The sequence below is a fragment of the Emys orbicularis genome, chromosome 1 (assembly GCF_028017835.1).
Source record: "Emys orbicularis isolate rEmyOrb1 chromosome 1, rEmyOrb1.hap1, whole genome shotgun sequence".
In the NCBI taxonomy this organism is placed as follows: Eukaryota; Metazoa; Chordata; order Testudines; family Emydidae; genus Emys; species Emys orbicularis.
Window position 1 is genome coordinate 70,886,928 of NC_088683.1, and position 26,665 is coordinate 70,913,592.

Sequence of the window (26,665 nt, forward strand, 5' to 3'; positions counted from 1 at the left end):
TCTCTGTTATACAATACATAGTACTGTACAGGGTTGTATACACACAGTGATCTTCCACCTCTGTGCAGTGGAGGCCAAATGCCATGCTTGAGTCTCCACATTTATTTGACAAATAAAATTTGCAGAATTTTAAAATATTGTGCGCATCATTTTTAATTTTTTTGGCACATAATTTTTTTTTTTTTTTTGGCGCAGAATGCCTCCAGGAGTAGATATTAAAGACTCCGGTGCTTGTGCCCAGTTGTCTATGTTTACTGTGCAAGATGTTTATGGTTCCAGAACTTATGCTGCAAAAATGGTACTTGTGACTCCCCTTTGATCCTGTCTGTCAAGATTATGTTACCGCAACATGCTGTCTCAATGGCAGTTAGTTACAAGGAGCGCAGTATTCTAAATAAACCTATTTGGTGCCAGCACTCTGCAACAGAAAACGTGGTGATTCTGAAAGCCCAAGATGAGAGAAAGGATTAGGGACTATAATTACGGAGCTGATCCTGTAGTAGGCTTGTTTGGAAAATACATGGTTAGATTGTCTTGACTGGTTGTTTTTTGTTTGGTTTTTTTTTTTTTTTTTGAAAACTATGAATATAAAAAGTTGTGTATGACCCAGCTTTAGGGGTGGGGGGCTAACGTTAAAAAATAATAAAACAATAGTTGTTGAATATCACTTTAAGGAGTAGTTTTGTACCATAACTAAATTTGTCCACTTTTAATAAAATTAGTTAAATAATCTTCTGTTCCAAGCTCAGTGTTTTCTTTCTTTATCAATACAATCCCTATATTTTTGGAGCGGTTGCAGGTGGGCGGGCAGGGGCCTAAAGCCTGGCCAGACCCAGAGTTGTCTCTGCCCATGTAAAGTGATCAAGTGCTCAAGAATTCAAAAATGAAGAGAAATGCAATATTAGTTATTTCTAAAGATATTTGTTAATCATTCAACATCAAAACTCGAAGCACACCAAATTAAAGAGACCATTAGTGAAAGATGTATTCTGTCTTTGGAATAAGCTGGCAACAAAATGAGCCAAAAACTTGCCAGATGAGATCAGCGATATTAATAAAACGACTGGAACCTGGAAAATGGCTTTTTGATGAAGGGATTGATCATTCTACACTTCACTTTATTTATCACAGATAGTTATACAGAGTTTGGCATGTCGTAGTTACCCATACAAGAATACTGCAGAAGAGAGAGATTTTTATAGCTCTTTCAGACAGAAAATTGCTCTCAACAAGACCATTCTTCTGGTTTCATTTAACATTGATATTTAGGGGTTTGGACAGTACTGTGGTATATTAGATTTCCCACACAAGATAAGTAATCACTACTGATTCCATGAAACAGCAAGAAAGGGAAAAAGGAAATGGTAAAATACTGTTGTCTTTTGTAGCTGCATGTATCTTCCAACAGTGATGCAGGGCAAAGTTTCTTATGAGAATATACAGTTCAGTAAAATAATCCACACAACTATGATATAAACCGTTTTAAATGTAGGTCCACTCAGAATGTATGACCCTCTCACAGACATTATATTACTTCTCTCTCTCCTGTAACTAATAGCTCTTCTCCTCCGCACTTGTGCAAGGGGAGGGGCATGTGAAACTGGAGTTTTACCCCTTTCACACTGGGAGACAATCTATGCCCCATACCTGTTTATAAATAGTGTTGTTCCTTGGCCCAAATGATTTAGCCAATAATTAGGGCCTTGCTAGGTTGTTCCTGTTAGGAAGAGACATTGATAATATGAGTCAGGTATGTCTTTGGTGAAATCATGTTTATTTACAAAGTCTGTTCCTCTAAACACAGTAGGAACAAACAACAGCAGGCAATTTTCTTGCTGACAATTTCCAAGCCTGCCTTTCCAGACAGTCCTGTGCCCCAAGGAGCTCAGTCTCTGCTCCCTCTCAGGGCCACAGGTATTTCTACTTCTCTGGCTTTCTGCTTGCTTTCCCTGACTTTTTTCCTGTCTTTCTGATTGCTTTGGGTGGGATCCACAAAGGGAATTAGGTGTTGCAACCAGAGGAACCACTTGGGGTCTCACGCCAGGGGTGTGTGTGTGTGAAGTCAAAATAATTTATTGAATGTTTCACGAAATGTTACCCAATAGCATTAGCTATGCGAGCTAACTAAAACAGCAATTCTGAAGTCTATGAGGAAGCGACAAAACAAGCAAGTAATAACTCCCTAGGACTGAGCCAGCCCTGCCCTACCCTGCATTATTAGGAGATGGTGGTGACCAGTCCTGTGCTGGGGTCATCTTGCTGGTTGTAACCAAGGCTTGTGGAAGCCAAAGTGGGGCTGTGAAGCTGTAAACAGGCTGCTGGGGTAAGAGCTGCTGAACCAGGCCAGTCTAAGCACACAGACACTCAGGGTCTGACCTGCATGCTTCTTGGTGACTGTGAGCATTGCAGGATGGGACCTACAGTAGCAAGGCACCCAGGGTTGCAGGGTATGTGGTGACACAACCCCTCACTGGTCCAGATTGCATCCCTAACCCTTCCCAGACTCTCACAGTAGGCCTAGCGTGTCCTGTCCCTCCCCGTCCAACTGCATCTGGTATTACAATAAATGCATCTGAGAGCTTCAAGCTGGCTACACACTTAGGACCCAATCTTGTAACGTGTTTGCATAAACAGAGCCATGCCCCCAAGGGGGTTCTGTGTGGACACAGGGGATCTGTCCACAAAAAGCTCATTGCAACACCAGGAGGCCTTATTAGAAGAAAAAGGCCCTCTACAGAAAACTCCTTTACATCAATAAAAGCCACAAATAAAATTATTTGACAACACACTGCAACCTATCCTAATATATTGGAGCAATGTCTGGGGCCTAATTTTAACAGCTAACTGCCCCACGTCTGGAACAAAACATCAGTGCAAACAGATATACATGTAAATTTTATGTATGCTTCAGAACTTGCCTAACAATGGCATTATGACGAAACTGCAGACATGGGCGGTGGGTGAACACGCCCTTGGGAGAAGCTAGCCCCCGGACCCTCCCCCTCTGCCTGAGGACCTGCCCCTTCTGTCCCCGCTCTCCTGCCAGAGCCCAGAGCACCCCTCCCCCCACGGCTGCAGGCCCCCCCGTGTGCCCTCAACCCCAGCGTGCCGGGCGAGCAGCGCAGCCGGAGCGCCACCAGCCCCAGAGCACCGGGCGGGCGGTGTGGCTGGCAGCATAGTTCCAGTGCCGGGAGGACGGGCGGCACAGCGTAGCCCCAGCCCGGGGGTCTTGTGCGCACCGCAGCCCCCAGCCTGCCTGCCCCAGCCTCTCAGCCACAGAAGGGAACAGCAGCAGGATTTTCTTGTTCCAAATTAACCTACAATAAAGGACTCACATACAACTCATTGTAGGATCAGGGGCTCAGTGTCTAAGGAATTCATACAAAAATAATAAACATGGCCCTGATTCAACAAGCACTTATGCACTTAAATTTAATGGGATTGCTCAGGTAGGTAAAATTATGCACATGCTTAAGTATTTGCAAGATCAGGCCCTATGAATGGGGAGGGTTTCAAATGGGGATGAGTGAGGGCAAGAGAAAATGGTAGCAAGTTTCTTTTACAGAGTTCCTTAATATTATTCCTCTTTCTTTGATAGAGTACTTATACACTCAGGAACTAAATGATTGTCTTGTAAAATCATCCCTTGATTAAAAAATTATCTATACCAGGGGTTCTCAAACTGGGGGTTGGGACCTCTCAGGGGGTCGTGAGGTTATTATGTGAGGGGTCGCGAGCTGTCAGCCTCCACCCCAACCCCGCTTTGCCTCCAGCATTTATAATGGTGTTAAATATATAAAAAAGTGTTTTTAATTTATAAGGGGGCTTCCTTATGTGAAAGAGGTCACCAGTACAAAGGTTTGAGAATCACTGATCTATACTAACTACTTAGAAGTACAGTAGTATAACTACTCTCAGTGATCAGTTCGAAGAAAGAAAAATAATGCCCCGCTTTCGGGGGCAATTCAGACCAGTAAGCGGTTATGTCACTGCTGGCCCTGTAACCCTGGGTGCCTCAAATGCTTTGCTACTGTAACTCCTTGCCTGAGACAGTCACAGTCAGCAACAAGAAGGCAGGTCACACTCTGAGTGTCCCTGTATAACTGCAGCCCTGATCCAGCAATTCTGACCCCAGCAGCCTGCCAGCAAGTCAGATTCCCTGGTCTCTACCAACTTTGGTTACAACCAGCAAGGTGACCTCCAATCATTCCCAGTCCCAAATTTTCCCAAAACTGTGTGCCATGGAGAGTCCAGCACAGCTCAGAGAAATAATAAGGTTCATTGTTCCTGTAGAGACAAAAACACATTACAACTTATCAACTCAACAGGGATACATACATCTTTTCCCTTAAACACAGCACTGAGTTGGTGTATAGTAAATATAAATAATTGTATTAAAAAAGAGCATGGATTAAGTGAGTTCAAGTAAAAGAATTGAAGATAGAATTACAAGTAAAGCATAACAAAATATGCTTCTAATGGCCAAGACTTAACCAGCTACAAGTTTTGCTTAAGATGGTTTCTCTCACCAGTCATTCTTCACCCCTGCCATGGCTGACTTTCCTTCAGTCAGGACCTTCCACAAAAGTAAAAGGCGCTGGCTTCTTTTGTCTTCTTAGAAGAAAATCTTTGCCTAGGCAGGTTTCTTACCTATATTCAGCTCCAGAGACTTCAAACCCACCCACCCACCCCACATTTCCTTTGATTGAAGGCCCCACCTTTCTCAGCTAGCAAGAACTTTGGCCTTGTGTGTCTGTCTAGCAATGGATGCCAACAATGGTTTCTGTCCTTTCTTAAATCTTCCGAAGTTCAATTAATTTGTTTCAAGAGGTAAAATGATCTCATTCTATTTGTCCCTTCCTGTGTGCTTTCCATCCCCTGTATGATTTCAATGTAAATGGGACTTCCATTGTTTCTGATTCCACCATGCTTAATTTACATAGGTGACTGGTAGGTAGCTGTGACATTCCCTCCTGTCTGGGCATACTGTACAGTCTAATATCAATGAGTATTCATAATTCCTTACATAGTGTTAATACATACATTTCATAATGAGTTTAATCACCACTTTGTCACTAGCTTTCAGAAAAGACCTCACTCTATACAATTTTGTAATACGGCAACATTGTATGCAATCAGTTGATTTAGCTGCTTATCATTTGAGGTTCAGCCTCCTGTCTTCATAGACCAGTAAACCTTTGAAATGGATCCTTCTGAAAAATAAAACGCAGACCAAGCGTCTCTCTCCTGCTGGGGCATAGACTCCTCGCTGTCTCTTCCCCCACTTGTCAGTGTGAGGTTTGCCTTCACCCTTTGCTGGCCTGATGGGACTGTGTGCTGCTTAGATGTAAAGTGAGGAAACACCTGCTTAGCACACACTTTAGCCACAAGTCTAGCGTGGATTTCTAATCCCCAGTGCCCATCACGGCCCTACACCACTCAAAAATATTAATGATCAGAGAGTTATTAGTTGGCCAACGCCATAGGACACGACACCTTCCAGTGCCAGGCTGTAACACTACTGTGGAGGGGCACCCGGCCTGCCAGGCCAGCTGAGGCTCCCTGCTGGATACCAGGCTGTGCCTTGCCCTGGGGCTGTCCCTGCTGTCACCCCGACCCCTCCGGACAACCCTTCACAGCCTGATCTCCCTGTTACAGAGGAAGGAGCCATCCCGCCCCTGCCCAGCTGCTGCCTGCTTCTACCGACACCAGCCTGGGCCCAGGCCGGCGCTGACTATCGCCCCCGGGGGCGGACACGCAGGGTCCTCCTCGCCTCCTCATGGCCCCGCCCCTTTGGAAGCTCGCTAGGCCCCGCCCCTACTCCTCCCCCTCCTGGGGCTCTGGGCGTGGCCTCGGCACCCGCAGCGTCTGCCCCTCCCGTTGGCTGCCAACATGTCGCGTGACCGAGCGGAGCGTGACGTAGGAGGAAGAAGACGCCATTAGAGGGAGCGGGACCAGCGGCCGTGACAAGTGCCCTGGTTCTTCGGGTTTCGTCCCGGGCTCTTCTCGCGGCTGCCCCCATCCCCGGGCTCTCCTTGCGGCGGCTCCCGGCCGGGGTCGGTGTCCTGCTGCGCCCTGCGGCCGCTGCGTCGCTGATGTGAGGCCGCGGCCCGGCGAGCGGGCGGGTTCGCTGCGGATGGCGGCGGCGGGTTCCGGCGCGGGGGGAGGCGGCCGGAGCTTCTCCTTCAAGGTGGTGCTGCTCGGGGAGGGCTGCGTGGGGAAAACCTCCCTGGTGCTGCGCTACTGCGAGAACAAGTTCAACGACAAGCACATCACCACCCTACAGGTGCGCGCGGGCCGGGCCCTGGCGCCGGGCGGGGGGAGAGCGCTGGGGGGCCGAGGTGTCTGTCTGTGTGTGTGTGTGTGTGTGTGTGTGTGTGTGTGTGTGTATATATAGAGAGAGAGAGAGAGAGAGAGACACACACCAGTCTGGCTGTTGAGCTGTCTGTTCCCAGCCTACTTTTTATATGTATGACGCCCCTTTGGTGTCAGTCCCCATCTGCCTCTCTGGTCTCTTCTCCGGGCTGAGTCCTGTTCAGATGGCCCTATCACTTTCTGACACTGTCGTTGCTGCTGTTGTGAGGTCCAGCCTGTTACCATCACCTTTTCCTTGGGTGAAGAATGGCATACGTGTATTAATTACTTTCTCCCTCTTCCTGCCTACTCGATTGTTGGTTTTAAGTGGCCAGGCTTGTTCCTTGTTGGTTACTTCCTGGTTTGAGGGGGTTCTGTAGTTCTGTTTACATCCCAAATGGCCTGGGTTTGGGTTTAAATACTTCATCTTTCTTCTGAGTTCTATGACCTGTTCAGGCTCTCAGCTTTCTGCATGTGGGCCTTTGCAAGCCTGGTATGGGGAAACATGATCTGAAAGTGTTAATTCCTGCTCACTAACTAGGCATCATGAGTGGCCTGATGACTAAGTGTGTAAATTCCAGCTTTAATTGCTGTGGTTAATGTTCTAAGTGGTGAAAGTTAAGCTGCTAAGTATTAAGGAAGACCAATATCTTCAAAGAAATTGTGAGTGCCTTCAGATTTTGTCTTTGAATTTTTGAAAAACTTAGCATAAACATCAAGAATTTTGAGTACAACTTCTAGTAAATATTACTGCTGAAATAGGCTAAATTAGAAAGTTTGGAGAATTTAGCACTTCTGCAATATGAGGATTAAGCCAGTTTTGGGTAACATTCTAATTATTGAAAGAGCCACTCCATGTAATTGTTCATGGCAGCTAAAATGTTTGAGAATAAATCCTGTCTAAATGATTGGCCCCAGATTTGCAACACTAAAATCCTGAAATTCACTAAGTTTATTTGACATGTATTGAAGTACATGTACAAGCTTATGTATCATGTATAAACTCTCAGGACCAGTGATTCTCAGACTCTTTGGGTGTGTCTACACAGCAACTAGACACCTGTGGCTGGCCCATGCCAGCCAACTCGGGCTCACAGGGCTTGGGCTGCAGGGCCATTTCATTGTTGTGTAGACATCTAGGCTCTGGCTGGAGCCTGAGTTCTGGTACTCTTCCCACCTCCCAGGATCTTAGAGCCTGTGCTGGAGCCCAAGCCTGGAAGTCTACACAGCAATGAAACAGCCCTGCAACCTGAATTGGTTGACACACACTAGCAGTGGGTGTCTATTTGCTGTGTAGACATACCCTAAGAGTCTGGAACAGCTTTTTAATTTGTCTTGTGTCCCACTGCTCTGTGAACCACAGTTCCAGATATACTACTCTGGAGTGAGAACAAACTATTTAGGGATGACAACATAGAGTGGAGCTGCAAGCAAGTTGTGCATTATCTGTTTCAAGAAAAATTTAAATTTCTTTCTCAACCAGGTCTGTGAAGAAAATTTACACTTCTAATTTACACTTTTAGAGGTGTGTATGATACTACAGTAGTGGAGACCAGAAAATAAATCCTTTAGTTATCAAAGTATTTAGGTTTTCTTTCCTTATCATAAGGGCTTGAAATATTTTTAAAACCTTCATAACCATGAAAATATTAATGTAGAGTCTGATCTTCTGTTTTTTTTTTTGTTTTTGTTTTTTTTCCTGGAGGACTTTCTGAGGTGTGAGCTTGCTCACCTTAATTGAAGGTGCATGGCTTGGGGTTGATTCTTTAATGAACCTTTCTTCCCAAGTCTTTCAGTTCTAGAGAGGTGTTAATGAAGAGTTTAAACTCTTCATTAAATACTCCTGTACTTGCTGACAGCAGATGTCTGCAATGGATGCAGTTGTAGCAGAACAATGATAGCACCACTTAAGATGTAATAAGGACAAAGTGTATGACACTGCTTTAGAACTAGCCCAATCCAGACTGTCCTGGAAAATCTGCTACCCCCTTCTCTCTCTTCTTTCTCTCTTCTCTTCCCCCCCCCCCCCCCCCCCAAGAAATATAGTTAAACCAACCTAATCCCTGATGTGGACAGTGTTACATTATGTTAATGGGAGGACTTCTCTTGTCTGCATAGCTACCACCACTTGGGGAAGTGGATTACCTATGCCAATGGGAGAAGCACTCTCAGCAGCATTGGTAGGGTCTCCCCAAGCACTACAGCTGCCCCATTGTAGCACTGCAAGTGTAAACAAGCCCTGTGCCTCTGGTTTTACATTGATATCAGAACTTAGTTATCCACTAAAGGCTGTGACGTTAGACTATTAATAGTCTTGTCATCTGATGTATCTCAGTTTCAGCCAAGCATGTTAGTGTAATTTGTAGTTGGAAATTGAAATTCAGGCACTTCTTGAGGCTAAAGTGAATTGAATCAATACTCTGTGGATATTGGGGAAACAGAGTGAGGGAAGCTACAGGTCCACCACAATTCAATTTTAAAAATAAAACCAAAAGAATGAATTTTTCCTCTGGATTTATTGCTTTTAAAAGAAACTTTTTTTTCTCCTGTAAACAAGCTTTCGGAGTAGGGACTTATGTGGGGAGAATGCACTTCCTTCTCACATGAAAAGGGATGGCGCTCTATCCTTAGTCCTTGGATATACAAAAATGAAACCTTTATAGGGCTGTAACATCACTAAACTTAGCTGACTCACTTATAGTTTTTGATATCGTCATCTCTTAAACAGATGCTGTGTGCCACTTAGGACTAAATTAAGAATTGTCTTCCCGTGTCGTCGTCCATCCGTTTCTCCCCCCCCCCCCCCGCCTTGTGGGTTTCAGGACTAGCTCCTCTGAGAAGCGGTCATTAATGGTGTCTAGAAATTGTATCTCTGCATCCTGTGCTGAGGGGTCATGTCCAGAAATGTAACTTTATCTTCATTCAATCCTACTACATATCCTCTCTCTGCAGTGACCCTGGTTCTTCTCTCTTCTAAAAATATTAAGCTGCAGGGTCAGTTGGTGTTGAAACTTACTGTGTGAACAGTTCACATTTCAAAACTACTTCTCTTATTGTAGTTGCTTTCCTGTATCCTATTTTAAAGTGTATTTTACTACCATATATGGTCAGCATATGGATTAAACTAAGGGGTCGCACACTTCCTGGCTTCTGGAGACTAAACTTGTTGCATATACCAGGGGCTCCTTATGTCCCTCCATTTTTACCCCACAAACTCCCTGTATGCCACCCTTGCATCCTCTAATTCAGGGATGCTCTGCAACACCCTCCATTCTCCCCCTGCCAGGGATTCTGTGCCTCCATTCTCTCTCCTCCCATTCCAGTATTTTCTGTTCTCCCACATGGCAGGGGCTCTGTGCCCGTTTCCCATGCCTCCCTCCCCAGACTAGCATTCCCCAACTTCTCTTGTGCTCCCATCCCTGTACCGCATGCTTAAATGTACCCAGTCCTGCTTCCCCCACTATTATAGGAATGACTGAGTAGGTTGCACTGGTGGGTGGAGAATGGTGTAAATGTGAAAAAGCGTAGTCAAATATAGTTTGATTCATAGAAATTCTTCTTACTATCTTATCATTTCTACGCTTACAAATTCCATGCTTGAATAATAAGCATGTAGTAGAAGGAATAATCTACTGACGTGGCTGGTGATTGTGAAAGTCTCAGGGAGACTAGAGAAGCTACAGAAAACCCAGTAACTGGGGATTTTAGTCCCAACATATATAGTTGGGGACATGTCTCCTGAGGACAGGATGCAGAGAGAATTTCTTGACCCCCATTAATGACTGCTTGTTGGAGCAGCTAGGCCTGAAACCTACAAGGGGGGAGACAATTCTTGATTTACTCCTAAATGCATGGGATTTGGTTGAAGAGATGATTATAGCTGAATCACTCAGTAATAGTGACAATAATGTAATTTAAACTTTATGTCCTGGGGGGAAGGGAGCATATCAAAGAAGCCCATCACAGTAAAATTTAACTTCAAAAAGGGAACTACACAAAAATGAGGAGGCTAGTTAAAAAGGAACGGTCACAAGAAGGAAATGCCTGCAAGCTGCATGATATTAATTATTATTATTATTAATAATAAAAAAACCATAATAGACACTCCAATTATATGTATACACCAAAATTAAAAAAAAAAAAAAAATAGTAAGGGGACCAAAAACACCACTGTGGCTAAACAGCAGAGTAGAAGATGCAGCAAGAGACAAAGGCATCCTTTAAAAACTGAAAGTCCCATTCTACTGAGGAAAATAGAAAGGAACAAACTCTGGCAAGTCAAGTGTGTGGTTTAATAAAAAAAAAAAAATTAGGCAAAAAATTTGAAGAGCAACTAGCAAAAGGTAGATTGGCAGGCTTCCAGCTTCTGATGTATTTAATTCACTGGACAATCAAGGTGTACTCAGTCAAGGTTGTTGTGGAGAAGCTAAATGAATTCTTTGCATCGGTCTTCACTGCAGAGGATGTGAGGGAGATTCCCGCACAAGCCATTATTTTTAGGTGACAAATCTGAGGAACTACTTGTTCCAAAATCTCTTCTGTTAACAAATTGATAAATTAAACAATAGTAAATCCCCAGGACCAGATGATATTCACCCAAGAGTTCTGAAGGAACTCAAATATGATATTGCAGAAATACTTGCTAACTATGGTATATAACGTATTGCTTAAATCAGCCTCTGTACCAGATAGGCTTCATATTAGTTAACTTCAGTACAGCAACTCCTCACTTAACGTTGTAGTTATGTTCCTGAAAAATGCAACTTTAAGCAAAATGATGTTAAGCGAATCCAATTTCCCCATAAGAATTAATGTAAATGAGGGGGTTAGGTTCCAGGGAAATTTTTTTCACCAGACAAAAGAGGTGTGTGTATAAATTTAAAAAAAAAAAAAAAAAAAACGTACACAGTGATGATGATTGTGAAGCTTGGTTGAGGTGGAGGAGTCAGAGGGTGGGATATTTCCCTTGCTGCTAAATGATGAACTAGCAACTGGCCAAGCCCTCAAGGGTTAAGTCTCACGCTACAAGGCAGCAGGAATGGAGGGAGATATGTGCATTTCCCCTTTAACTACACTACCTTGTCAATTAGATCAGCTTGCTGAGACCACAGGTTCTGCAAGCTCCCTCTGTCCTGAACCTGGTGTGTTTCTCCCCCCCTGCTCTATGGAAGATGTGGTGAGCAGGGGGGAGGGGGGACACCCTGACAGCCCCCTTCTTCCTTCCCTTCCCCCCCTCCCTCCCCCCCCCAGCAAGCAGGAGTCTCTCAGGGAGCAGTTCCAAGGCAGAGGGCAGGAGCAGCACATGGCAGTGGGGGGAGGGACAGCTGCAATTGCTAGCCTGCTGGGCAGCTGCTGCACAGGGAACTTAGGGGAGCGGGGAGCTGATAGTGGGGCTGCCAGTCCACCCTGGTTCCAAGCCCCCACCAGCTAGCTGCAACGGGCTGCTCCTTGCAAGCAGTAGACAAAGCAGGCGGCTGCCAAATGATGTTAGAAGGGAGCATCACACAACTTTAAACAAGCGTGTTCCCTAATTGATCAGCAATGTAACAACATTAACCGAACAACTTTAAGTGAGGAGTTACTGTACTAGGCAAATTTGGTTGCAACTATAGGTTTTAAAAAAAAAAAAAAAAACAGAATTATCAGATACATTGACTCGTCCTCCATATGTTGTGCTCGTCTATTGGCTTTCATAAAGGAAAATTGTGCCTCACCAATCTATTAGAATTCTTTGAGAGGGGGTCAACAAACATGTGGACAAATGATTCCAGTGGATATGGTGTACTTGGATTCTCAGAAAGCCTTTGACAATGTCCCTCACCAAAGGCTTTAAAGCAAAGTAAGGAGTCATGGAATAAGAGGGAAGGTTCTCTCATGGATCAATAACTAATTAATAGATAGGAATAAATGGTCAGGTTTTTTTTTTACAGTGGGGAGAGGAAAATAGAAGGGTCCCCCAAGGATCTGTACTAGGACCAGTACTGTTGAACATATTCATAAATTATCTGGAAAAGGGGGTAAACAGTGAGGTAGCAAAATTGGCAGATCTTTTTACTCAAGATCAGTCCAAAGCAGACAGAGTTACGAAGGGATCTCACAAAACTGGGTGGGCAACAAAATGGCTGACAAAATTCAGTGTTGATAAATGAAAATTAATGCACATTGGAAAACAGTACCAACTATACATACAAAATGATGGTCTAAATTAGCTGTTACCACTCAAGAAGTCTTGGAGTCATTGTGGATAGTTCTCTGAAAACATCCACTCAGTGTGCAGTAGCAGTCAAAGTTAACAATCCTAGGAACCATTAGGAAAGAGGTGGATAAGACAGAAAATATCATGTCTGTACATAAATCCATGGTATGCCCACACGTTGATACCATGCAGTTCTTTTTGACATATATATATATATTTAGATGGGTCAAAAAGAACTGCACAGTATCAAGGTGTGGGCATACCATGGATTTATGTACAGATATTTTCTGTCTTATCCACCTCTAAATAAAATAATCTGTTTTAGAATTGGAAAAGATACAGAGAAGGAGAACACAAATGATTAGGAGTATAGAACAACTTCCGTATGGGGGGAGAGTTAAAAAGTCTGGGATTGTTCATCTTAGAAAAGAGGCAACAGAGGATATGATGGAGATCTAAAAAATCCTGAATGGTGTGGAGAAAGTGAATAAGGAAGTATTTACCACTTAATATTACACATGAACCAGGGGGCACTCAATGAAATTAATAGGCAGCTGGCTTAAAACATAAGGAAGTACTTCACCCAACACAGTCAACCTGTGGAACTCATTGTGAAGGTCAAAAGTATAACTGGGCTCAAAAAAGAATTAGATAAATTCATGGAGGATAGGCACATCAATGGCTATTAGCCAAGATGGTCTGAGACAACCCCACAGTATGGGTGTCCCTAAACTGGGGAAGAAAATATTGGGACACATGGGGGAGGGTGCCTGCCAGCAGAGCGCACACAAAAAACAAACCACAGTGCTGCTGGCAGATATCGGGACAATGCATCCCGACCAAAGGTCGGTCGGGACGTCTGGTCACCCTACCCATAACCTCTGACTGCTAGAAGCTGGGAGTGGACAACAGATTATAATCACTCCGTAAATTGCCCTGTTCTGTTCACTCCCTCAGAAGCATCTGCCACTGTCAGACAGGATACTGGGTTTGGTGGACCATTGGTCTGATCATTCTTATTTGTCTGGCAGGGAAGGCTATATCTATCATGCAGAGCCTCTGCCAGTATAGGAACAACACCTCCCCAATATTATCTATGCCAATAGAAGCATTCATGTTGGCATAGCTTCATCTACATCAGATGTTTTATTGGCATAGTTATGTTGGTTTGTGGTGTGGGGTTTTTTCAGACCTCTGACATGGGTATGCTGATATAAAATTTAAGTATAGATGAGTCCTTCATTATTCAGTGTGTCAACATGTTAAATGTTATTGGAAGGATAAGCAAGATGAGATGGGGTATTAATGGGTGTTGTCAAACAGTTTGTTTTTAAAGACAGTTGGGGAAGTGCTTGAAGCTGTGACTGCATGAAATAGATGGCAGGACTCCATGTGTCCCCTTTTTTCCCCCCTCCCCCCCACTCTTGGTTTTCTGACCCTCCCCGCCCCCCTTCAAATAGAGTTCTGGCCACTGATGCCTAGAACATTCTCTGAAACCTTATGAATTTTGAATGGTGCATAAGATAGATGTGCTCTCAACATGAGAGCACAAGGCCTCATAAGCTCAGCCGGTTATGACTTGACAGTGAAACTGGCAGTGACTTTAAATTAAGAATGTATTCTCATTTATCTTGAAACATGATCAAGCCATGAAATGGTGTGGTTTAAATTGTGCTTAGGGCGATTTTTAGTGTTTGTGGGGGGGAGGGGGAGATCCTATTTATAGTCTAATTTAATACAGTAAGGACTCAGTTCTGCATTATGGCTCCAGTCAGCAAGGTACCTAAGCATACAGGTAGTTCCCTTTGAAGTTGATTTGTTGAATCAGGGGCCATATGATGATGAGCCATATGAAGGAGAGGGGATGGGCCAGGAAGCACTGTTGCTTTCTTTAAAAGTTACCTTTTGCCATGGGATAAGAGGGGAGAAGCACAGTGCAATGTGGGTCTTGCTAAACTCTTGAAAAGTTGGAGCCATTCTGGCATGCTGGAGCGTGGTGAGGCATTAGCCCTGTCCAGAAATGCCTTCAATGGGGCCAGCTAGCCCTGTTGGCAGAACTGGCTCCCTCCCTAGCATTGGAAGATGGGCTGTGCTTACTCTTTATGGGTGGAGACAGGCTTCTTAAATCTTTTCCTTACCTAGTGCTTCCCAGACAAGGAATAAACCTAGTTCAGCCTTTATAAATTCATCAATATGAACTAATCACTAAACCCAGCATATTGCAATATTCTTCCTGTAGTTAAAATCCTCAGACCTTTGATCTGCTACATTACATGTATCCAGCTCATCCCATCTCAGAGTCCCGTAGTCCTTCAGTGCTACTTTATACACACACTCACTCACTGCAATGTAATCTTTCTGTACTAGCAGAATTTAGCAAGACTTTTTTTAAACTGTGAAAGGAAATTTTTTTCATTGGAAACTACAGGGAGAACTCTGATAGGCAAAATGTCCATTCTAGGTGAAACTTCCCCAGGACTCTGGCATTCGGATGCTGCTAGTACATGGGTATAGACTAATTATTCAGTCATGAAATCAAATATGGCTGACATGTTGGATCTTAGACATGCATTATTAAACTGTTTATTGCTAAAGTGATAAGCACTGCAAATCATTGAAATGGTGGAAGTTGCTAATCTGCCTTCTGGAGCTGAAGTGATAAACAATTGTCTGAAATAAGGTGTGTGGTTTATTTTTATTTTTTTTCCTTCTTAGGAATTATTTCTCAAATCTAAACTACAGTAAATACAAAGAGGCGTGGCACACAGAGCCCAGATGAAGAGGGGCTAATGCAGCTTTAAGTAAACTTTGCACCCTCCTAATTCTGGGTTGCTCTGGGGGCTGGAGCAGCCCTGATGTAATTTAAGTAGACTGGGGGGGGGGGGGGGGAGGGGGAGGGGAGGCTTGTCTAAGTTATGACCGCCTCCCTAGATTGCCATATAGGTTGCAGCACCGTCTGGAATTTCCAGTGCTGCACACAGTGACCCTGCACCCAGCATGCCCCTGGCATTCCCCCTACATCAGGGCTTGAGGGAATCCTCTCCTAACTGGATCTGGGGCTTTTAGAGCCTTTTTTTATGCTGCTTAGGCTCTTATCCAGCATAAAGGGGCTGGAGCAGGGATGAGGCTTTTGCTCTTTAAGGGAATGATGTATTTAACACTTCAATGTGCCCATAGATGGAAGACCATTTCTTAACAATTGTAGGAGATTAATGAGTTAAGCATAACTGAACTTAATGTAAATAGTAGATTGAAGCATTCACTGGAGATCAAAGGCTTGTAATGCTATAAAGGACTGAAAAGTCATAAGATATCACAAGATTCAATATATCAATAGTAGTTGCAGTTTATTTCAGAGATGCTTGAGATTATTTGGCGATAACTTCTGCTCGTCTCATGTTTTGGAAACCACATCCAAAAAATTGCCATAGAAATTAAAAAAAAGTTGAAAGGCATGACTGGAAATTAAATCTCATGACTTTCAGATTTAAACTAGCCCCAGACCACTAAGCTTTATATTCAGTAAAGCTACAAAAGGACTGAAATGAATAAGGATCTATTATCTTCCAAGTTACATTGCCTAATTCTCAGAACTGCAGCTCTTTCTGTTGAATGAAACAGCAGTGAAGAGACTTCTTGCAATTGGAAACCTAACAGGTTAAAGTTGAGCTTTTTTTCTTAAGAATCCAAGACTAAAATGCACTGGTGTATCCATTCTAAGAACATACCCTTACACTGAATACTAGCATATTTATAGTCACAAATGCTAGAAATTCTAAGTGACCAGGGGACATTGCTTGAGAAATTTACTTAAACACTGTTAACCCAATAATGAAGCCTACGAACCAGGGGAGTTACCTCTGCTGCCTAACTCCTTAAACTACATGGGTAAAGCAGTTGTGCATTGCATTGTAACTTTAGCATATTGTCCAATACATCATAAAAATATAACTTGAAGCCTGCTTTCACTTAGCTTCAGACTGGGGGAAAATCTTCTAATCACTTGTTGTTCAGCAGCTAAGACTTTACATTTGATCATCAAAGAAAATATACCTGTTGCAATTTTTGGGCTATAGTCACAAGTAAACTACATGAAATATTTGCTCCTGTGACTGTCAACACTTCTGTTTGTCTGTGTTTTTGTTTTACTGTTTCAGGCTTTACTTTTAGCTTAGTTTTTGTCCCTAGCTTTAATGCAAACTTAAAATGCCATTTCTACCAGTCTGAGAGAGAATTAGAACCAAGACTAATAAATTACTTCAAATTAAAAAAAAATCTGAAAGATTTCAAACCACATCAACATTCAAATGTTGGGGGTACCTTTACCTCCTCGTAGTATCTAAAGTGAACTGGTAGATTCACAATATGTATGGTGTCCAGATTATTATTTTACTTGGCTGCAGTCTGGAGTTGTAGTATTTAACCATGTCAATTGGTTGCTGTAGTCTGAATCTGGATTCTATAGCTTTTCTATGAAAGAAGCTGCCAGTGATGGGAGTTTTTCCTGTTTTCTTGCCGACAAATGTCTTATTTCAAAGAGAAGGGTCAGTCTATTTCATGTGGGGAAAGTTGCAACATATTCCTTATGCCACCCAATCTTAAACCGAACTTTACACCCCTCGATAATCTGTATTATTCCCTGGTAACCAGAAACTTCTATGCTTAAACTCTGTACCATTCACTTTTTTAAAAACATCATCTTAATAAAATTTTTCTTTTTGCCAAGCCTCAAAAACAGGGGTTCTCAAACTGGGGGTCAGGACCCTTCAGGGGGTCAGGAGGTTATGTGGGGGGTTGCAAGCTGTCAGCCTCCACCCCAAGCCCTGCTTTGCCTCCAGTATTTATAATGGTGTTAAATTAAAAACACGTATTATGTTTATAAGTGCACAGTCAATCTGTAGAACTCCTTACCTGAGGAGGTTGTGAAGGCTAGGACTATAACAGGGTTTAAAAGAGAACCTCCATGAATTTACCCAGTTAAGTCCATTAATGGCTATTAGCCAGGATGGGTAAGGAATGGTGTCCCTAGCCTCTGTTTGTCAGAGAGTGGAGATGGATGGCAGGAAAGAGATCACTTGATCATTTCCTGTTAGGTTCACTCCCTTTGGGGCAGCTGGCATTGGCCACTGCTGGCAGACAGGATGCTGGGCTGGATGGACTCTTAGTCTGACCCAGTATGGCCGTTCTTATGTAAGGCAGGGGGTCGCACTCAGGCATGCGATGTGAAAGGGGTCACCAGAACAAAAGTTTGAGAACCACTGCTCAAAAAGATCCCCTCAAAGTAAGATTTCAGTCACTATGGTAGCTAAGGCCACTGTTGCCACCAAATTTGTCATGCCTTGAGCTCTTAATTCTTTAAATTGGGCTACATCAGTCTCAGGCTCCATTGCCCTGGTATGTTCCAAATGGGGGGGGTGGTATTAATTAAAAAATCACTTGGCTTATGGTATAACTAAAACACCCCTAGGATTCAGACCAAGGAGAATAGACTACTCTGAAGGCAGGGATGCTCTCATGGAGGATCAGAAGTGAACATGGATGCCAAAGGATAATAGCTAGCTAATACAGGTCTGTCACATCTTACACGCATTTAACATGCACGATTTCAACTTTACGCAGTCGGCCAAAAAAAAAAGAGACAGTTTTAATACTATACCTGTAGTGCGGGCAATTTCACCCACCATTGAACTCAATGGGGTTTTGGCTATACGCGGTTTTCGCTTTACGTGCTAACCGCAGAATGGAACCCCCGCGTAAGATGAGACAGACCTGTAGTCGCACTAATTAGGGCTGATTAGTGTGTTTTTGATTAACTTGTTTAATGTTCAAATCTTAAATTTGTCCATTGTTTATGGGTTAAGACCTAACTACTTGTTCTCATTAAACAACTAGATTTTATAATTAAAATCTTATGTAATTGGCTTGGGATGCCAGATCATTTGTAACATCATAATGCAAAACATTTCCTGAATTTATTCAGTCTGGAGTGAAGACGGGTAAGAATAAATGGCAGTTACTACTTAGATGCTGCTCAAATGGTGAGGGAATAGTGAGATACTCTGAAAGGCAAGCTGGAAGTGTGGTTTCTTAGAGCGAGGCTAATCCCCAGCCTTGGACAATATTATATGTTTTGGTCTGTATCACCTCCACACATCTTCTCATGGTTACCTTGGTTTTATTAATGGTGGTCTGAACAGATTTTGCTTCAGGATTTTTTTTTTCCTTTTTAAAACCTGTAAGAGTACAAAAGTAATCCAAATATAAATAACTCTCTGGATTAGTCATAAACGTAAAAATTAACTATAATGACTCTTGTCTTTAAACTATTTCATACATATTTTAATTTCTGTTCTAGGCATCTTTTTTAACAAAGAAGCTAAATATTGGAGGAAAAAGAGTAAACCTTGCAATATGGGTATGTTTGCTTATCTGCCTCTTACATTTCTATTCACTCTGCTTTTATAAACTTCATCTTTTCACTTGGAATTCAAGTCTTGTTCTTAAAATACTAAGTGCAAATAAAATGAATACACATTTGAGATTCTGGTTGAATTCTTGCCAAGAATTAAGTTTTACTTATTTCTAGTGTCACTCTTGTTCAATAATTGGATTTCCTTGAATGCTGTTGTCAGTTTTGCCTTAATGAACACTAACACAAATGTCTACCACATGCAGGATACAGCAGGTCAAGAAAGATTCCATGCACTGGGTCCAATTTACTACAGAGATTCTAATGGAGCTATTTTAGTATATGACATAACAGATGAAGACTCTTTTCAAAAGGTACTGTGACAGATTCATCCATGTCCTCACAAGTAAACAGGTTCAAAGCTTCCCTACAGTATGAGTGTGCAACTTGGAAGTTTCCATGTAATTAGTAACTAAATGTACTTCCTAATTTAAATAATTACCACCTTATAAACTTAGTTACAAAAACTGCAATACAGTCAATTTTTATAACTGATCAATTTGAAAGATCTAAATTGTTCTATCTAATAATAGAAAATACTTCCTTAAACTGTTCCGTTTTGGTGAAGTTGGAACTTTTTTCTTTTTTGCTCCTGGTAAAACAGTTAAGATTAATGCTGTTATGGCACTATCATTAAAGTTTAACTGCTTATATTCTGAAGTAATCAGATCAGAACTACTCTACTATATATTTTCAAGAACAGTGCTTAATGTGGTAGTGATGGAACAATAACATGCCTATTGCATAGATCTCAATTATTTGAAACATAACATGCCCTGCTTGTGAAGTGCACTACTTCCAGAAATATTGTTTTGATACTACTTTACCATAATTTCCAAGTTACTACACTAAAGAAAACGTTTCCAAGAACAATGTGCCCCTTGATTACTAATGTATTGTAACAGTAAGTGGAGGTAAGGTTTTGGAGCTTGTATGTCTATATAGAGCGGCTGATATATTCCAGAGTTCAGTCCATAAATCTAAAGAGAAACGTGTGGGTTTTTTTATTAGCATGTAAAAGTTTTGGGGTTTTTTGTATGTTTTTACTTTTGTATCATGGGGTCTAATTGTTGTTTGACTTTCTTGCAGTTAACTTCCTTCCTTAACCATAATAAAATAGAAATTCATAAGCTTATACACTCATCATGTAGTTTATGTGGACAAAGTATTTTCTGTTGGCCCATCTCCAACCATACCTGCAAAAGAAATATTCTTTTCTGATTCTGTTCCTCCCAAAACAGTCATCCATTATGTCTAAATTGGATTGTAAAACACTCAGAGAAAACCCCAGTTCTTCTAGTAGAACACCATACACACTAACCTATGTAGCAGTCGATACAGAATTCAGATTTGACCTAAAAGGCAACCTCATGTGCCATTTACATCACACATGTGATACGTAACTTGCTCTTTGGGATTGGGATAACAGATGCTGGATTACCTTTAGTACAACTCAGAGGTGCATAACCTCTCTGGATTCCAGATCGCCCTCTCTGACTTCGTCCTTTTTATTCTATAAAGACACTTGCATAGGTATCTCTTAGTCTTAAAGCTGTATAGTTGGATCCATGACCATAAAGTGGTGATACATGCTTCTTAAAATGAGAATACATCTAACTCTGATATTTGTATGCAGGTAAAAAACTGGGTCAAGGAATTAAGAAAAATGTTGGGAAACGAAATCTGTTTATGTATAGTTGGTAAGGCTATTTTATTTTTAAAGCTGTGTGTTTTGAGTGGATGAGAGACTTGTTTGCATATTTACAAGTTAAACAATGTAAACATTGCCATGATTACTTGTTCTTACAGTGAACTCAACAGATGCTATATATTAATGATACCTAAACTCTTGAGTATATGCAAGATTTGGTGTGGAAAGATAAATTAACTTTAGTGTCCTCAGTATGTATTAAATGGACTTGGGTGTCACACACTGAGCGTTGGTGCGTAACATTTAGGCACCTAAAAAATCACAGGAACAACACTGCGATTCATAAGCCTGAGTTAGGTGCCTAGGCTCCCTATACAATGAATGAGGAGATGGGTACCTTAGAAAGCAATCCACAAAAGCTAGCTCACTAGGTGAGGAGCCACTTAAGCGAGCCAGTGGGAGATGCTGAAGAGAGGAGGTTGTTCTAAGCATTGCCCCTCTCTTGGAGATAGCAGCCTAAGTTGGGGCCATTGGGAAGTACTTACCTCTACTTAATGATCTGTAAACCTGAACCTGTCTCTTGGAGTCATGTGGCTTAAGTACCTCAGGTGTTTCTTGTGGGAATGAGTTAGGTGCCTGTCTTACCCAACATAAAATGTCTGGAGGTGGTGGTGCTGCCCACCTTATAACTTTTTTTGCCTGGTGGTTAGAGAACTTGCCTAGGGTGTGGGAGACCCAGGTTAAATCCCCTCCCTCTGCCAGATGGGGAGAGGATTTGAACAGGGATCTCCCACTTCTGAGTGCTCTAACCACTAAACTATGGGATTTTCAGATGTGAGGCTCCACCATCTCTCCTGTTGGAGCATTCCACTGTGAATAAATGAAAGTGAGTTGGCCAGAGAGAATGGGAATGAATCTGTAGCCTGGTGGTTAGGATTCCTGTCTGAGAGGTGAGAGACCCAGGGTTTAGTTCCTCTGCTCCAGTTGCTTTCATTATTTATCCACAGTGGAACAGCTTCAACAGACTCCATCCTTGTCTCCCAGTGACTGAGCTGTGGGCCACTCATGTGAGAGTACTCTCCTGAGAGGTGGGAGACCCCCTCCCTGTTTATATCTTATTGTCACTAAGCAGTGAGGGTAATTGAAGCTGGGTGTCTCACCTCTCAGGTGAGTGCTCTAACCACTGGGCTAAAAGTCATAAGGTGGGCACCCCCTCCTCTGGTGGTCACACTTCAAATGGACTGTGATCCAACAGGCAGCTTCTGAGCATGTCTCCTGGATCAGGCCCTGCATATGAGATGGGCAGGTAAATGCTCTTCCCCAGTTCATGGACACAGGTGTCAGGACACCTAGAGGAAGGCCAGTGTGCATGACCAAAGGCAGGAAAATAGGCACTAGGAAAACTGTTTTACCCGGAAAACTTAGGTACTTAAACTTATTTGGTGCCTACAGGGTTTGGCAGGAGTTTTGTGGTCAACAGTGGAGCCTAAAATTGGGACTTAGGGGTGCCAATATACCTTTGTGGATCCCATCCTAAGTATCTGGGTGAAAGGGGAAAATCTTTAAATACTGCTAACCCTTAACATGTAAAACATTTTCAGGAACACCAGCTTGATGTTAGATTATGTTTGAAGGTGGTCTTTGGAAAGTGATAGGAAGAAAGATCCATAGTCTCTAGACTTTTTCTTCAGATCTTTGCAGTGTGTGTAGAACAGACTAAAGACTGGTGTCTCTTTCTGACAGGTAACAAAATAGACTTGGAAAAAGAGAGGCATGTTTCAGTTCAAGAAGCAGAAACGTAAGTTTGTGTTGTTGTTGTTGGTTTTTTCCCTTGTTAAATAAACTTTGACTATAACTTTAAATTAGTTAAATCAATTCTGCTATAACTAGTACCTTCATCACAAGAGTAAAGAAGCAGTCGTGCTTTTAGTGAACAGTTGTAGCTAATTACCATAGCTTTTGTATTATCAGCCAGAATTACTGCTATAGCTAACATTCCGTCCATGTTCTACTCCACACATGTATTCAAGGATTTACAAAGCTTCAAAATTATACAAAACACTCTTAAATTGCAGTATATTCTGTAGTAAACTTAGCTTCTGAAGTGTTTTTAAAATAGTGGATGCTCCGTTTACTGCTTTCAGTGATGCTTCTAAATCTACACTATTCATAGAATCGTAGGATTGGAAGGGACTTTGAGAGGTCATCTAGTCCAGTCCCCTGCACGCATGGCAGGACTAAGTATTCTCTAGACCATCCCTGACCAGGTGTTTGTATAATCTGCTCTTTAAAAAAATCTCCAATGAGGGAGATTCCACAACCTCCCTAGGCAATTTATTCCAGTGCTTAATTACCATCCTGACAAGAAGATTTTTCTCATGTCCAACCTAAACCACCCTGCTGCAACTTAAGTCCACTGCTTCTTGTCCTATCCTCAGAGGTTAAGGAGAACAATTTCTCTCTCCTTGTAACAACCTTTTTATGTACTTGAAAAGAACATAAGCATGGCCATACTGGGTCAGACCAAAGATCCATCTAGCCCAGTATCCTGTCTTCCAACAGTGGCCGATGCCAGGTGCCCCAGGGGAAATGATCAGGACAGGTAATCAAGTGATCCATCCCCTGTCATCATTCCAAGCTTCTGTTATCTATTGTTTGCTAAAAGGTGGGTTTGGGGCGGGGGGTGTGTGTGTGTGTTGGGTGTGTGTTTTTTTTGTTTTTTTGGTTTTTTTTGCACGCAATATACAGGAGTGGCATCAAATTTAAATAGCAAAGTTTAATGTGGTAAATATCCTCCATATTTTGATTTGTATATTTGTCTTACAAAGAATATTATACACTTCAAAGTATGAAGGCTTGAAAGGATTTTTGGTTTCTTTAACATTCCATGTGGTCTCATAAGTAAAAGCTTTTTCTGTATTTGCACTATATACAGGTATGCAGAATCAGTGGGAGCAAAACACTATCATACTTCAGCCAAACAAAACAAAGGAATTGAAGAACTCTTCCTTGATCTCTGTAAAAGTAGGTATTGCATTTGCTGTGGTGAGCTTACATTGGTACAAGTTGATTGGAAAAAAGCCCTCATCAGAATAAAGTCCTTTTAAATAATAGGTTGGAAGATGGGTTGCACAGATATCTAATCTATTGTAGTTTAATTTAGTAACTGATCAGTCTTATGAATGAACAGTTATGTGAACTAATCTTTTGATGCCAAACTTTCTATTGCTGAATGTCTTCAGTCCTTGAGCCAACCTTCAAGTTGCTGCAGGCTTGAAAAGACTAAGATTTGGTGCCAAAGATTAAAAAATCAGGCACACTGCATACACTTGATATGTGCATATTATTGAATGATTAATACATTGCCTTGTGCACTGTACCTGTTGTAATTTTGAGACATTCAACTGTCTGAACTCAGTCCTCAATTAGTTAATAAAATAGGGGTTCTAGTGTACTAAAAATGAAAACCAAGTTTAAGTCTTGTACAGGCTATTTGGAATATAGTGTTTCAAACTGTATTTGTTTAAAATTTCATTCTTGTACCTCTGCACTCTGTCCAAGGTCTCTCCTTCACCCTGTCTGAGCACTGGTTGGTTGAAAACAGGAAAGTACATAAACACACTTTCCTCTTCCATTTTCCCTATGACTATTTCTCCTTCCACTATTGCTCCCTTCTAATCCTCCATCCCCCAGAAACTTGGCTTCAGAACTCTGATTTGAAGTTCTCACTATTCACTTGCTGTCCAGAGTCAACTTGGAGTTTATTGTACAGATCTTAAACCACATTCCAAATGGTCTGGATTGGAATATAGGTACCTTACTCCCTGCATCTATGAATTCTTTGTGAACACCTGCGTCTTAAACCTTCAAAGGAGCCAAATTAGGAAGGAAACAGATCTAGAATCATTCAGCTGTCTGCTGTTGCTTTCCTTTATTTGTAGAATTTTCAGTAGTAACTTTTTGTTCCTATGTACTGGATCTAGTGCAGTAGTTAATATGGTTGAGAGAGGTCATTTATTTAGGCCCAAATAGACTTAACTACTGAGCACCCAAATGCTCCTATTGAAGTCCAATTAGAGCTGATGGGTGGTCTGCATTTCTGGGACCTAAATATGGATTAGGACTTTAAATATAGCACCTGTTTTAAAATGTTGGTCTGTGGTATCAGCTGGATCACTTTAAATACAAAAAAAAAAAATCCACTTGTACGTTGAAAAATTTCAGTTTGCTTGTATCTTGTATTGCTAAATGTAATCAGGTTGATAACAGCTCTGTGTGCATTGAGATTAAATAGCTTGTTGAAGAACTCAGAGCTTTGAAATATTTAAAATTGTAATGGAATGTCATCCTGATTTGAGTTCTTATTTTCCAGGAATGATAGAAACTGCTCAAGTGGATGAAAGAGCAAGAGGCAATGGTTCCAGCCAGTCAGGAACTGCAAGGCGGGGTGTACAGATTATTGATGATGAGCCGCAAGCACAGAGCAGTGGAGGGTGCTGCTCTTCTGGATAACTGTATAAAACTGTGGATTATTGCCCCTCAACATGAAGACTGCCATATTTCAAGTCATGCATTCTTTACCAATGGAGTAATAGAATTAACAGTATTGAAAAATAATCACTTATAACTCTGCAGAGACCTCAAGTGCTAAACTAGTGGAGTCTGAGACCAGAGAATTGGCATTTTCTACAGTGGTTAACAAAGCAATTACCAATGGCCTTTTTACATATTTTTCTTTAATGAGGAATAATATGCATGTAGAAAAGACCTACTTAAAGGCTTCATTTATATTCTTTTAAATCAGATCATTATTTAATAACTTATATACATTGTTGGAATGGTATACATTTTTGCAGCTGTTTGTATTTTGTGGTAGATTCAACTGTATCACTTCTAAACTGCAAACTGATTAATTTTTTTTTTTTTTAATTAGCAGATACCTGAACTACTATTTTTGCAGGGCTTACACAAGTCCATAACTGTCAACTACTTTGATATACTATATATTCATTCTGTATGCCAACCTGGTAAAATACATATTAAATATTTTATCTGCTTTTACAAGTGCAGGTGCAGAAATACATCAGCCTTGTCAGCAATTGTCAAGTGAATAACAATTGGTGAAAAGATGCAAGTTTTTCATTTGTACTTTGTCAGATTGCTTGTTTCTTCACCCGCTCTTCCTGCAGACTCCTAACAGGTTTTTTGGTGTATTCGGTTACACAGAGCTCTTTAAAAGTCTCTTCCTGGCAAGCAGCAATATGCTTCAGAGCACCTCTAGTGACAGGGCAGGAGTGCTTCCTGAAACTCCAGTTAACCCAGAGGGACTTGACTCCCAGATGAACAGTGGAGCACATTGCCATCTCAAGTCTGCAATTGCTTCATCCTCTCCCTAGTCTCCAAGGAAGCTTAATCTTAAATAAATTAGCCCTTGTCCATCTGGTAGCCACTAAACAATGTTTGTGAAAAGTTGTATTAGTACCCTTGCCTCCAAGACAGCATTTTAAACTTTAATGAGCATTAGTTCATACTACAAAGCTTGAGTGAACAAGTAAATGAAATTTAACTTTCCTGAATTACTTTTGATTTTGAGTGGTTTATTGACTATAAATGTAAGATGTAAAAACTTACAAGATGCAGTGTAACTATAGGAACACTAGAAAGGACTACATTATATTCATGCTTTGCTGCTTTTGTAAAGCTTGGTGACGCCTACTTTAAGGTTTTGGGCAGATATTTTTTTGGAAATATTAAAGTGTGTTAAAAAAATTATCTGCAGAAGGAACACACATGGTGGCAATTAATTAAAACTTAAATTGTTGTGCTCTGACATTTTTTTTTTTTTTTTTTTTTTTTTTTACACAATTTGTCATGTTTGGAAAAACAGTAAAAGTGGTGTCTGACAAAATAGAATATTCTTTGGCTCTCCTTTTTCTGAAGGGCAGAATCAGTATCACTTAAACAATTGCAAATGTACTGAAAGCTCTGGGAAATA

General features: G+C 41.6%; 1 protein-coding gene across 1 annotated transcript; it reads left to right on the forward strand.

Annotated features, from left to right (window-relative positions):
- The first annotated feature begins 6,136 nt into the window (after positions 1-6,136).
- RAB21 (RAB21, member RAS oncogene family) lies at positions 6,137-26,244 on the forward strand. The gene is made up of 7 exons (XM_065399823.1): positions 6,137-6,286; positions 18,906-18,965; positions 19,226-19,333; positions 20,656-20,719; positions 22,414-22,468; positions 23,606-23,694; positions 25,043-26,244. Exons 1-7 carry the CDS (start codon positions 6,137-6,139, stop codon positions 25,180-25,182), a joined length of 666 nt encoding a protein of 221 aa, XP_065255895.1. The 3' UTR covers positions 25,183-26,244.
- Positions 26,245-26,665: the final 421 nt, after the last annotated feature.

Excerpts from the sequence above, each read along its gene's own strand:
- RAB21 (XM_065399823.1), top strand. The coding sequence starts at position 6,137 with ATGGCGGCGGCGGGTTCCGGCGCGGGGGGAGGCGGCCGGAGCTTCTCC. Across the intron at positions 19,334-20,655 it reads ATGAAGACTCTTTTCAAAAG|GTAAAAAACTGGGTCAAGGA; the intron begins GTACTGTGACAG and ends ATTTGTATGCAG. Across the intron at positions 20,720-22,413 it reads AATCTGTTTATGTATAGTTG|GTAACAAAATAGACTTGGAA; the intron begins GTAAGGCTATTT and ends TCTTTCTGACAG.